The sequence below is a fragment of the Spermophilus citellus genome (assembly GCF_964194105.1).
Source record: "Spermophilus citellus genome assembly, chromosome: 12".
NCBI classification, from domain to species: Eukaryota; Metazoa; Chordata; class Mammalia; order Rodentia; family Sciuridae; genus Spermophilus; species Spermophilus citellus.
The window spans coordinates 103,222,178-103,235,439 of NC_138198.1; the positions used below are offsets into that span (position 1 = coordinate 103,222,178).

Sequence of the window (13,262 nt, forward strand, 5' to 3'; positions counted from 1 at the left end):
TGAAGGGAGGTCACTGGGGCAGCATCCTTCACCCTCAAGCATGAGAAATACATGTCACTGGGAGTTTTAAAAAGCACGATTTTTACCAATGGTTTCTAGCTCTCTTTGAGTTGAGTACTTTAAAAAAAGAAAACAAAACTTTCTTAAGGCTTTGTTGCCACAGGACTCAGTATGTGCATCCATGGGACTGGTAAAAAGTTAGAAGATCTTATTCATCACACCCAACAAAACAAACTCACTACTTATACACTGTAAAATAGACCCTACCAACTGTAACTGTAAGACCTACTTCTTATCAATCAAGAACTTAAAAACTCTTGAGAGAAAGAAAAACAGCAATGTGCCTGGGAATTTTTCTTCATATATTTCTATGGGTATAAATATTCTCAGTGACTAAGTCTTTGTCTCAATTTCAACTAAAAAGCAATTTTAATTTATCTTTTAATTATGACTCATAGTAACAAATTACTACAATAAGCCTCATAACAGATCCTAGCCTCTCCCCTTCCTGTTCATCATCAACCGGGGCAATAAACATTTCCCTGAAAACCAGATCTGATCCTGTTACTCTTCTGATTAAAATTTTCCTAAAACACTCTTCCAGCTCCCTTCCCCGGGCAGCTATTGTTCAAACCTCAAGGCCAACTCACATATGACCAACTGTGGCACAGTTTCTCCAGCACCTACTGACTTTTCTTTTTCTTTTTTTCTTTTTTTGTAGCAGGTACAGGGGGACAATTTAACCAGTATGAATTCATATTTCAAAACCATGTGAGGAACTGGGGATGTGGATCTATGGTAGAGCACTTGCCTAGTATGCATGAGACCCTGGGTTTGATTTTTTTTTTTTATTGGTTGTTCACAACATTACAAAGCTCTTGACATATCATATTTCATACATTAGATTCAAGTGGGTTATGAACTCCCATTTTTACCCCAAATACAGATTGCAGAATCACATCGGTTACCCATCCACATTTTTACATAATGCCATATTAGTGACTGTTGTATTCTGCCACCTTTCCTATCCTCTACTATCCCCCCTCCCCTCCCCTCCCATCTTCTCTCTACCCCATCTACTGTAATTCATTTCTCTCCTTGTTTATTTTCCCATTCCCCTCACAACCTCTTATATGTAATTTTGTATAACAATGAGGGTCTCCCTCCATTTCCATGCAATTTCCCTTTTCTCTCCCTTTCCCTCCCACCTCATGCCTGGGTTTGATTTTAAGCACCACAGGAGGACACAAAAAAGAAAATTTGTCCTTAACCAATATTCAAAATGGACCTCTTTCCCTGCCACATACCAAGGCCAGAACAGATAATTGTCTTTTCTCTCCTTTCACAGGAGCATGTGCATCTCTGGCTCATCTGTGTAGGAAAGATGTCACTCTGTGGCTTACACATGGGATCTCCTTTTAGGCTGCCAACTCGGGCAGGCCCTGTGCTTTATCACCCCTGCTATTACTCTGAGAAGGCTCAGGTGATAGCCATCTTGTTTCATCTACCTTTATTGGGTTTGTTCCCCCTTTTACTTCATTTCTGGCCTCTGAGATTTCCCTGCAGGAGAGGCAGCCAGGATGTCGTCCAGTCTACCAAACATGAAGAACAAAAATTCTCCATGTAAAGTATCTTGACAATTCTACAGGTGATTCTGAAGTGCTCTCCTACTTCCCAGTCAAACCCCTAGGCATGCTGCTCGCTGGCAGGCTTCCTGCTACCTTCTAATAACTAAATCCAGAGTGTCCAGCTTGACCCCCAGTCCACTTTACCTCACACCAGCATCGCCAGGGCCAGCTTCTCCTCAAGTTCTTAACACTCTGCCTCTCTCCAGGGCTGACTAAGCAGCTCTTTGACCACTGTCTCTCTGGAAACGGGAATGGCAGGGTCCTGCCCGTTTTCCTCACCCCACAATGCCTTACTGTGACAGCAGTTCATATATTATGCGAATATGTGGCTTCCCACTGGTCACTTACCAGGCGGGTTAAAGACAATGATATCATCCAAGAGCTTAGATATTTCCTGTTCTAGGACAGCAAAGGTGACTTTTCCAGTTTGTTCCAGGGTGCTGAGGAATTGAACCATCTGATGAGTGAAAGCTTGGCATTTTGGAACCACATCCTGACAAACAAGAAAAGGATCACTCAAATGAATCCAAGCAAGGAGTGTGGACTGAGGATTCCCCGGGAGCACAGCACTGCTCTGAACACTTGGGCAAGGAATGGAGAGGACAGATCAAGAAGCCACGCTAAGACCTCATCCAGGCATCCCAGGGTCCCATGTTTGGGGCTATGCAAACCTGCGGTAACTAGATTAGAACCTGCCTTCTCCCAATTCCACACAACACCCCTCCTTCTCCACTACATTTGTCATATTAACTACACACGGATTACCTACCAGGTTCTTTCCAAAAACTTTCATGCTCACTATCTAATTTAGTCCTCATAATGCTTTGTGAGGTGATCCTGAGTCTGTCAGACCTCAAGCTCATACTCGTCACCCTCCCTGCCACTGATGACATTCAGAAAATGAAACCAGTGGCCCACTGCCAGCTCTCAATCCTTCTGACCTCTGGTCAACATGTGACACTGATAATAGGTCAAGACTTTGCAAAAGAGAGAAACCTAAACCAAAGGATTCAAGCAAGGGACCAATATGAATACACAATGACACTCCCCCAATCTTCTCTGCTGAGACTGTCCTCAGTGGTATTTATGCTACTTCCAGTCCCGAAGACCTTGCCCTGCCTTTTAAAGCACCCTCTCAACTTACAAGATGTTTCTGGCTGTCAGTAGGAATGGAAAGTCCTGCAGACACTTTCAGAAGCTTCACAATCAATTCAGCAGAAGATTCCTTTGCCAGGATGATGGTCGGTGGGTAGTGACTACTGAAATAACTTAGCACGCTCTGGTACGACACAATGTCCACAAGGTGCCACGAGAGCGAGCTTGTCTGTCCAAGGAGACTAAGTAAAGGCGAATCCTAAAAATGGAACAGATGGCTTTAGTTCCAGAGTCCCATCTTCTGAGAAATGTGTCATTCTAACTAGTCCATAAGAAAGCTACTAAGGTGTTCTATGAAAGCACAGAATCTCAGATATCAAGTAAGAATCTACTCATTAGGAGCATTAGTAATGGCAATAACCAAAGTCATGGCAAAAACCCACTAATATTAAGATCTAAAAAACTATTCGGAACCAATTTTCAAAGGAACTCTGCTCTGGTGGCACATGCCAACACTGAAGCACAGAGCACAAACTAGAAAGTAGATATAAAGTAAAATAAAATAAAATAAATTGATGTGTTCTAACTCAGTGAGGTTCTCTCCATGACTTAGGCAATGGATGATCCAAGAAAAGCAAGCATCTTATTAAAGGCATAGCTCATATGCCATGCACCTATTCATGCTGACAGAGGGAGGCACTAAGGAAACAACTGAAAAGCCACAACCGAGTAGAAACTGAGGAGCTACAGAGCTTTGTGTGATCACAAGCCCCCCAAACTTACTGTCTGTTCTATAAGTTGAACTTCCTTTGCCAGTAAAATCATCATGAAAAGGAGGCAGACAATCATGCTCCGGGTTTCAGGCTGGGGATTGGGGTTCCAGGCATCGGCAAGCACACTAACCCAATTGACTTCACAGAGCACGGTTCCCAAAAACAAGAAACAGCTCTTGGGGCTTCCTCGTTCCACCTTCAAGGAAATAGATGAAAATCAGTGTTTTGCTTTATGCTGTTTGACTTATCTTTAAAATGTATATAAATCAGTGTTTCATGTATTTGTTTTTAAAAACATTTTTCCCAGATTATACATACCATCCATAATCCTAACTTCCAGAGATAAACATTTGTCATATCTTTCCTTCCATGTTATACATGCAAGCATTTTTAAATTTCAATAATTCTTTGTTTTGTTTATTGAAACAAGATTTCACTATGTTATTTAGGCTTGGTCTCTAACTCCAGGGCTCAAAGGATCCTTCTGCATGAGCCTCCTAAATGCTGGAACTACAGGTGCACACCACTGTGCCTGGTGGATTCTAATAATTCCTACCAGGCAAGGAACCACCTCTCCTAACCCCAACCCTGGTGGAGATTCCTTGCCACACTGAGTCACTGGAGATACAAGAGTATGTCAGAATCTTCAGGTGTGCTGAGACAGGATGAAAATTGAGTTCTACTAGTTAGTAGTTCTCAAACTTGAGTGAGCATCAGAACCACCAGGATCTTAAAACACAGATGGCTGGGCCTACCCCCAGAGCTGTTAATTTTCCACATATGGTTGGCAGCAGGAATGTGTACTGCTAACAAGTTCCCAGGTGATGCTGATGCTGATGTCCCCAGGATCATACACTGAGACCTGCTGCAATATACAATACTTAATGTAATGTTATATTTATTAAAAATATCTTCATATTATTGGTCTTTATAATTTTTGATGACTACATAGTGCTTAAATTCTTAGTACGGTTTTTTGGGGGGATATATTCTATAAACTATATGAGTTATATTTTATAAACCTATTTCAATAATTGTAATTTGTTTAAAAACAAAACATGGCTAAGTCATAAGATTTTTCTTTCAAAATAAAGAATAAAAGTTCTTCATAAACTCATGATCAGTGATTTACACCTTCCCATTACTGTATTATATTACACTAACTACTAGTTCTCTTCCTTCTTAGAAAACAATCCATCCTCCTTTATAATCTGTTCTCCATCCTCAGCCTCATTCTTGTGTTTAAAAAAAAAAGCATACTTGATTATGCCAACAAGATATAGTAAGTAAAAAGATTCCCAGCTTCTGGGCAGGTCAAGGGCCATCTATCATCAGAATAATATCCTTAGAGATAGATGGACCTACAGCATCCCTTGCCAGATGGGTCTACTATTTAATCAGTCTTACAGTGAAGGTCATCCTCTTACTTAGTTAAAATTCCATCTTATAGTTCTTTAAAACAACTTTCTCTCATGTTCATAATGGTGATTAAACATCTATTTAGTATGTGCCTCATTTACTAAATGCAACTACAAAATCATTCTTCAGTCTTATATTTCTCTAAAACGAATACCCTCAGCTTCCCTGGAGCTCGCTACACAAGAATGATGGGAAAGAGCAGCACTGGGCGGGGCTCACCACAGCACAAAAGGCTGCAGTACATTTACTAATCATCAAAAATAACTATAGATATGTATCAACTAAAGCACTTAGGGTGCCTTAATGATAAATATGACATTGAGAGTCAACACAAATTAAATGATGACTAACAAACAAATGAACCGAAACGATCATAAAAACCTAAGCTAAGATTATAAACCTAAACCTAAGATTATAAAGTGTTTTTGTGGTTTTTTTTTTTTTTTTTAACCAGAAACTTAGTAAGAACAACAAAAACTGTGCCAAATGCCTGACTGGTATATAAGTAACACTGCAGTACTGTTTTTTGTTAACTATTGCTTCTACTACAGACTCACACACACACTTACTGGTACTATTTTCAGACCATTTCAGGTTTTTTTTTATAATTATGATGCAGTCTCCGTTGTTACACTGCATTTTATCATCTACAGTATCATCATTCACTTATTTGCTAAAAGAAACTAATGGCTTGAGTACCAATTCACATCTTCTTTAATAGAGCATTTAACAAGTTGTTCTAATGACACCATTCTAGAAAAATCATACACAGAAACACCAACCAAGATCGAGCAAGACTAACTCATTAAACTATGTACTCACCCAACATAAAGTCTAGAAAATGACTGACATATTATACACACAATGTTTCTCTGGGTTTTAAAAGATGTTCTATAGATATCTTCCGATCCTCTACTAACATACATAAAGAAATTATTTCCACAGCCTGCTGCTTTCCACAAGTACCACTGAGGTGGCACCCAATGTGTGCACAGCCCTCTTTGGCACACACTGCCCCTGCACAAAACCACAGGGAAGAGGCTGCTCCCTAGCAGCAGACCACTCCATGGTGTGACACACGGGTGAAGAGCTCACTTTGAAGAAGGCCTCCATGAGCATCTGATCGGGATGCAGGTCCTTCCACTGGAGTTTCTGGTATGCACTATGAAAAGCATACAGAATGAACTCCGGCATTTTGGGTGCAGTACATGCTTCACAATAATGCATCAGGTGTAACCGAAGGGCTCCTTCATCACCTGGCAACAGCTTGTCTAGAATTGAAAAAGAAAATACAGCTAAGGACCTTTGGTATTTTTTTCTTCTTGTTTCTTTCCCTCTCTTTCTCGCTCTCTCATGTGCCCTCTCATGCTCTCTCTCTTTTAAACTGGGGAATGAACCCAGGAGCACTTTACCACTGAGCCTCATCCCCAGCCCATTTTATTTTTTATTTTGAGACAGGGTCTCACTAAGTTGCTGAGGCTGGTCCTGAACTTGCAATTCTCCTGCCCTAACCTCCCCAGTCACTGGGATTCTAGGCATATGCCACTGCTTCTGGTTGGTTTATCTTTTAAAAAAAAAAATTAGAAAACATGAATTTGAACCAAAAATCTAAAATCTAAAGTTCTCAATGTGTATCCAATTTCAAAGATTTTCATGTGTAGGAGGGGGAACACTGGCAGATAATAATAAGGACTGGTATTTTAATTACTAGGGTAACTGACATAGTGGCCTTTTAACTCTAATATACTTTTACAGTCTGTTGCCCTCAGCATGTATTCATTTAGTCTCATGTATTTAGTGCCTCATTCACCTGGCACCTTGGAGGAATTCAATATTCCTCAAAAGAAATGTTCCACACATTTCTCAGAAAATAGAAAAAACACATACAAATGACCAGTAGCTCATATCATTTATCATTATAGAAATGCAATGAAACCATTAAATCCACAAGGAAACGTCACATCACACCTATTAGATTGCCTTTTATCAAAAAGACAGAAGATGAGTGCTGGAGAGTATATGGAGAAAGAAGCTCCTATAAATAGTTGGTGGGAATGTAAATTAGTACAACCATTAAGGAAAAAGATGGGGGAGGTATTCAAAATACTAGCAACAGGCAACATCTGAAGAGGGGATGGCTGCAAATTTTCCAGCAAATGACAAACTCAGAGCAACCTCACACAAAAAGAAGTCACAAACTTAACATTACATAATAGTTATTAGTGGCCTTTCTTCAGCCCCAGCTGACTGCCCATCGATTAAAATAAAATACAGTAAGAAGGCAGAGGCAAAAGCATGACTGAATAACTTGGGGAAAAAGTAAGCCCTAACCAGACATCCAGGCTCCCTCCCTACCTTTAAAACTCTCATGCAGTAAATCCACACAGTCAGTGAACAACTGCACAATGTCTGAGGCCACCACAGCATCACTTTCCAGCCAGGGGTAATGTCGCTGTTGGGTGCTTTAAAGAAAAGAAACACAAGCTTAGGAAGTGCCCTTGATCAAATTACCCTAATTCCCAGAGTCTAGGGTTGGCCAGGTCCTACAAAATCCTGCATTACGTACCCCTAACACATATCTCAACCACTTCCATGGCTGTGAATTCCTGGCAGCAAATTGTAGAGAGTAACATCAACCACATAAGTTTACTTCCTCTCCTTCTGACCCTTTATTCTGGTACAATTAAAAGTTCAGAAGTTGCTATCTAATCCTTAAATTAATATCTTTTGTATCCAATTTCAAACAGTTTAGATAAATACCTTAAGGTGGGTTTTAACAAAAAATTTTCTCTACCTGAAGCATGAAAAAATAAAGTAAAATCCATGTAACAAAAAGATGGCCAAAAATTAACAGACAGGAAATGGCCAAAGAATTCTTTATATGAGAATTTTAATTTTTGAATCTGGTCTAGAAAGTTCATTATCAAAATAAATTCTATTAATTCATCTCAAAGATAAAACAGGCAGCCTTTCACTATAGCCAGTCTATGTACAGTCAATACAAAATCCTGAAGCTTTCACATCAGTCAAGGATAAAATCTAGAATCTTTCAAGTTTCCCCTAAGGGGTTCTTGAAGCAGCACTGGAAATAGGAGTCAAAGACCTGAGCTCCAGCTCCAACTTTTAACACAACCAACTGACAGGAGATCTGAGTTAAAACATTCAGGTTCTGAGCCTCAAGATCAAATTAATGCTTCAAAAGGGGGAAGAAAACACACACACACACACACACACACACCCCACTCATCCCTGTATTTGGACAGCTATATAACGCTAAGTATTTTTAATAATCATGAAATAATGCTTTCACATCTAACAGCAGATTTCCATGTTTTAAAGGATAATCCTACCCAATAATTTAATAATCAACTTAGTTCCAAAAAATAACTCAGGTAATAAAGAAAATTAAGAAAGTCCCATCTTTTGTAGTGCTGTTATCAAAACCTAACAGGAACCTCAGGAGAACAGCATCTTTTTATTTTTAAATAAAGTACCAAAATGCACTCAACTTCTTTGTTGTAGAAAATTGGAAATGATTTTCCTACTCTATTCCAAAATTAATATCAAAACAACATCTCTGATCACACAGACTAATAATTCCATAAACTTTTAAGTCTTAAGTTTTATTTTAAAAAATTCTAAATTTAAATATAGTCCAATACTTCATCATCACCTTTATCAAAAACCTTTAATTACTTACTGGAAGTAAATAAGTCCCCCCAAATTTTGAATATCTGAAAAAGTATTTACCTTTCACTGTCCTCTAAAACCAAGATCCATGGCTTAAAGAGCTGGATGGTTACTGAATGTAGGGATCTCAGCACTGAAATAGTAAACATTTAAGAGATAATGCTTTGTCAATATCATTGGTAACATTTTATAGAAAATCTAGTTCTTAGTATATGTACACTCAATAAGCCTATGTTGATATATAAGCAACATGCTTAGTACAACTAAATATGTTTGATACGTTTGCTTCGTTTTTTGCAATGAATTTGAGTTGAAGATTTTTTATTATAACACATGGCTAATTTTAAAACATACATTTTTTTCCAGGACAAATACTTAATATTCAGAATCTGTCCTTAGCTACATAAATAATAGAAAGAAGGAAGTAGAGATAGAAACCCATCTCTTGGCACCACACCCTGCAAAGGATTAGAGACGAGCTGCAGCAAGCCCCCTATATTCAATGTGTAATGAATACAGCATGACACAGATACAGGGTGCACTTGTACTATATACTTTCTATCTCCTCTCCTTGACAGCCAATATAAATTTCCTAATGTAGCTATTCAAATCTCTTCTAATGGAAGGGTAGAACATCTTACTCCACATTGCACTAAAGACATGTTACCTGTTTTGCTGCTGGCAAATGGGTCTTGGGCCAAGGAGGCCATTTCTGAGTCAATCAGCCTTTTCACAAGATAGCCCAAAAGTATCTTCACATCAGCCATGTACGGATTCCATTTTGAAAATAAACCAAAGCTTTTAAAGTCCAACTTGGATAACCGAAGCTTATAAAAAAAGTCTGAAAGCCACTGTATGGTCTCCACTACCTGGAAAAAAATGACCAATCAAAATGCTTACAAAATATCTGCTTTTAGAAGAGTATTATATGTCTAACTGGGATAAGCACACTGAAGGTCTTTGACTTTTTAATAGAGTTTCAAAGAGACAGAAAACATGAAAATAAATCAGTGGGTTTCAAATTCATTCTCTAAAGTAATGGAACCTTCTTTCAAATAAATTCTTACATGAACCCACATGCAATAAAACTGGTAAAACCCAAGACTCTGTGAGACACTGTATGAAAACCCACCCAGTGGCCTCAGGGTTGAGTCAGATGGGCTAAGGCAGGTAGGAAAACACCTGGCCTCATCTGGAACAGACAGAAACTGGACTCAGAAGTATGACAGAAAAAACATGCAGACAAAGGGGACAAGAAGGTACTAAAGGAACAACAAAGAAAAACATAGCATTCTGAAAGATAGAGTACAAAAACCAGCTTTTTAGATGTTATCCAAAAGCATCTTAGATACTTTTAAATATGCTCCAATTGTTAAAAAAAAAAAAACACAGCAAGGGAAATGAAAAAGAAATACACAAACACCTCAGCCACCAAAAGCTACACACCTGCTTATCTGACAAGAGAACATTTGAAGAGCTGTGCAGCACAGTGCCCTCTGCAGAAGTTGCCCCCTGATGGCAGCTCGGGGCAGTGCAGCCCAGGGCTCGCAGAGTGGCTTTCCAACACTCAGGGCTCAGCAACTGCTCTGAAGAGCCTGGGGAGCAGGCAGAGAGAACAAGTCAATATCCTTCCAAAACTCACTTTTCACCTTTCATCAAAGAATACATGATTAGATGTTTTCAGTTTAACCAAAGCAATAATAATTAAATAAAAATCCAAACGAAATCCATAGGAATATCTGAGATAAAGAGACCAAAGTAAAGAAAATTTACTGAAAAAACTGATAGCTGAACATTCGACTTTTCTTGTTCCTGGTAACCCAGATAGAAGTGAGCTCTGCAAAGCCATTAGAGCTGGAATGAGATGGGAATCCCAGCCTACAACCCAGCTGGAGAATGGTAAAGGTTCCACTGTCCTGGCCGGAGGGTGACAGCTATCTATGGGTGTGAAACAAACAAGAGTGATAGGACAAGGGTCACTGGATGCAGAATGCAACTCCAGAATCTAGCCTCCTGGAAAAGAGTCCATCCAGCCCTAAAATTCTACTCCTACAATGGGTAAAACCTAAACCAAGACCTAAAGGCAGCACATGGAGAACACCAGCCAGTATTCCCAACTAGTTCCCATTCTACTACCTACATTCCCATCCCACAGGATAGAACAATACCTCCCTAACCCTAATCCTAATCAAACAGGTTCATGGAAGTTACAGGAAAGTCTGAGGGGAAAGATGAGAGGTTGGCTGCAATATGTGAAGTGGAGGCATCAAGGGGACAGCAAGGTACCCCAGGGTTCCTACAGTCTGGATCCTAGGACAGAGGCCTGGAATCAATGTACTGGTATGAGAGTTGTGCAGACCTAGAAGATGGCAATGAAGCCATCAATAGCTCATCTATGAAGAATGAACAGGTGGAAGGGCAAAGGCTGGAACCCTGGAAACACTTCTCTGGCAGCAGGGGAGGGAAAGGAAATCAGGAGGCCATAGGTCATGGAATCAGAGTAATTCAGTTAAAGGTAAGTAGAAATTCATGATAAGTAAAAATTTTCTGCTAAATATGACTCAGTGGTAGCCTGTATATATTTCACAATCTCTTTGAGAGTTTTCAGGGGAAAACCCAGAATACAAACTTGATCAAATTTTAAAATGTGTAATAAATATTAGGTATGTACATATTCATTAAAATTTGTACAAATATATTTCCATTCACCATCCACTCTGCAACTTGCCTCTCTAGCTTAATGCTTTGAAAATGAGAGATTATACATTTAAGGATCCTTCAAAACAATGAATCAATACAATGAATCATTAACTTGTCCATTAAACAAATTCTCTTAAGCAACACAAAGATTTGGTAAAGGGCAAAACTAAGTTTTGTCTTATATTTATAAACAATATGCCATTTGAACAAAAAAAATGTTATCTCATTGACTGAAGTTCAATAAAATTACTCCCTAGTGAAATTTCAAAATAAAAAAGCCTAGACCCTTTATTTTAAATGTATTTTGTTTCAGTTGTAGTTGAATACAATACCTTTATTTTATTTTTATGTGGTGCTAAGAATTGAACCCAGAGCCTCGCACATGCTAGGCAAGCGCTCTACCACTGGGCCACAACCCCAACCCAAGCCTAGACCCTTTTATTTTTCCTTTAATCTCTAACACTTCTCTGGAAAATTACAGGAAAGAGAGGATAGAAATGGTGGGAATGTGGCAAATTTAATGTTCTTTTCCTTGGCAAATATAAGTACAGCCTGCCATTCAAGAATAGAAGGCAGGAGTAAAAAATAAGTCAAAATAATAGGTGGGGTGGGATGACCCAAAATGTATCCACTACTTGGAAACACAGAGAAACCAAATAGCATATGAAACACATGCTCCCTTCCTTGCCAAATGTGTTGTCTGCAGGGTAAATAGCTCCTCTCCCACCTCACCCTACCCCAGGACAGCAGCAAAGTCAAGGTAAAAAGTGACTGTGTGACTGGGGACACCAACACCAAAGCCTGAGAGCTGCCTTGCCCAGGCTGGGCCCACTCCAGCGCTCAGGAAAGTGGCTGACCGTTCTTACAGATACCAACTTTGTGGCACTGTTAGTTGAGTGCTTTCATTGATGATTAGTAATTTTCAAATTCTGTGTTTACATTATTCTTACATTTCTGGATGCTATCTGGTAAATATGGCATTAAATATATGCAGAGATCTAATTAATCACAATTAAATGAAGATACTTACTTTGCATCAGCAGCCTGAGAACATCACTGTACTGGTCAGGGAACTGGTAGAGAAGAAGGTAAGTCCAGTGCTTACAGAAAAGATTAAATGGCATCAAAATATCTTCATCTGGTTCAAGGCCCCAGGCAGTAAGTGCCAAATGAATGGATTCCAGAAGCCTGGTACGATCAGACAGAGGAGGTTTAGTGGCGTTTAACCATTGCTTAAGATCGAACTAAAAAGAAAAAGAAACAAGAAGCAGATTTATTTACACGAGAAAATTAAATGAAATACAGAGAGGTCTTTGCAAATTTAGTTTAAAAGTCACATTTATCTTTTTATAAAAATAGAAAATAAATGTATACACAGGCAAATGAAAGAATGTATAAGAAGTTCACTCACTGGTACCATTATGCAACCATCTCTACCTTGCTCTGAAATTTCAGAGGCAGACTTTTCTTAACAACAGGCTTGTTTTGTTATATGAATATCTTCTTGACCATTATTATTTATAATTTTATTTTGTTCCTGAAAATCCACACATTTCCATCTGACTTTATTATAATAAGGTTCCTCCCTAAGACCAGGATCAGAAGTTCTCCTTCACTGGTTCCAGTACCACAGCCAAGCAGTCACTTTATGGAACTGTCTTAACAGCCATGTTTCTGAGCTGTATGTTACCTACCTCAGTGAATAAAAATTCAAACTGTTGGTATTACCTTCCAGAATCCCACACTTATAAAACATGTTCTCCTCTACTATAGATTGAGATCAGTCTCTGGGCTCTAAAAAAATGCCAAGTTTTACTGCTTCACAAATGTCAGAGAATTGTACAAAAATGAAGGCAAAATAGTGAAGCTCTGAAATTCTCAACTAGTTAAGTAAATTTATCCCTTAGTCTCACAGAGTAAATAGTCTATTCCAAATGAGGACAAAGAAAATTTGTTT

General features: G+C 38.9%; 1 protein-coding gene across 3 annotated transcripts in view; it reads right to left on the minus strand.

The window, feature by feature from the left end:
- EPG5 (ectopic P-granules 5 autophagy tethering factor) overlaps positions 1 to 13,262 on the minus strand; it is a 96,684-nt gene that overhangs the window by 6,099 nt on the left and 77,323 nt on the right. For all 3 annotated transcript variants that reach the window (XM_081263070.1, XM_081263069.1, XM_081263071.1), the window contains 9 exons: positions 12,336 to 12,549; positions 10,052 to 10,200; positions 9,273 to 9,474; positions 8,666 to 8,738; positions 7,271 to 7,377; positions 6,011 to 6,186; positions 3,507 to 3,692; positions 2,773 to 2,982; positions 1,977 to 2,121 (listed from right to left, as the gene is read on the minus strand). In XM_081263070.1, coding sequence (XP_081119196.1) covers positions 1,977 to 2,121; positions 2,773 to 2,982; positions 3,507 to 3,692; positions 6,011 to 6,186; positions 7,271 to 7,377; positions 8,666 to 8,738; positions 9,273 to 9,474; positions 10,052 to 10,200; positions 12,336 to 12,549 — 1,462 coding nt within the window. The remainder of the gene's footprint in view (positions 1 to 1,976; positions 2,122 to 2,772; positions 2,983 to 3,506; positions 3,693 to 6,010; positions 6,187 to 7,270; positions 7,378 to 8,665; positions 8,739 to 9,272; positions 9,475 to 10,051; positions 10,201 to 12,335; positions 12,550 to 13,262) is intronic.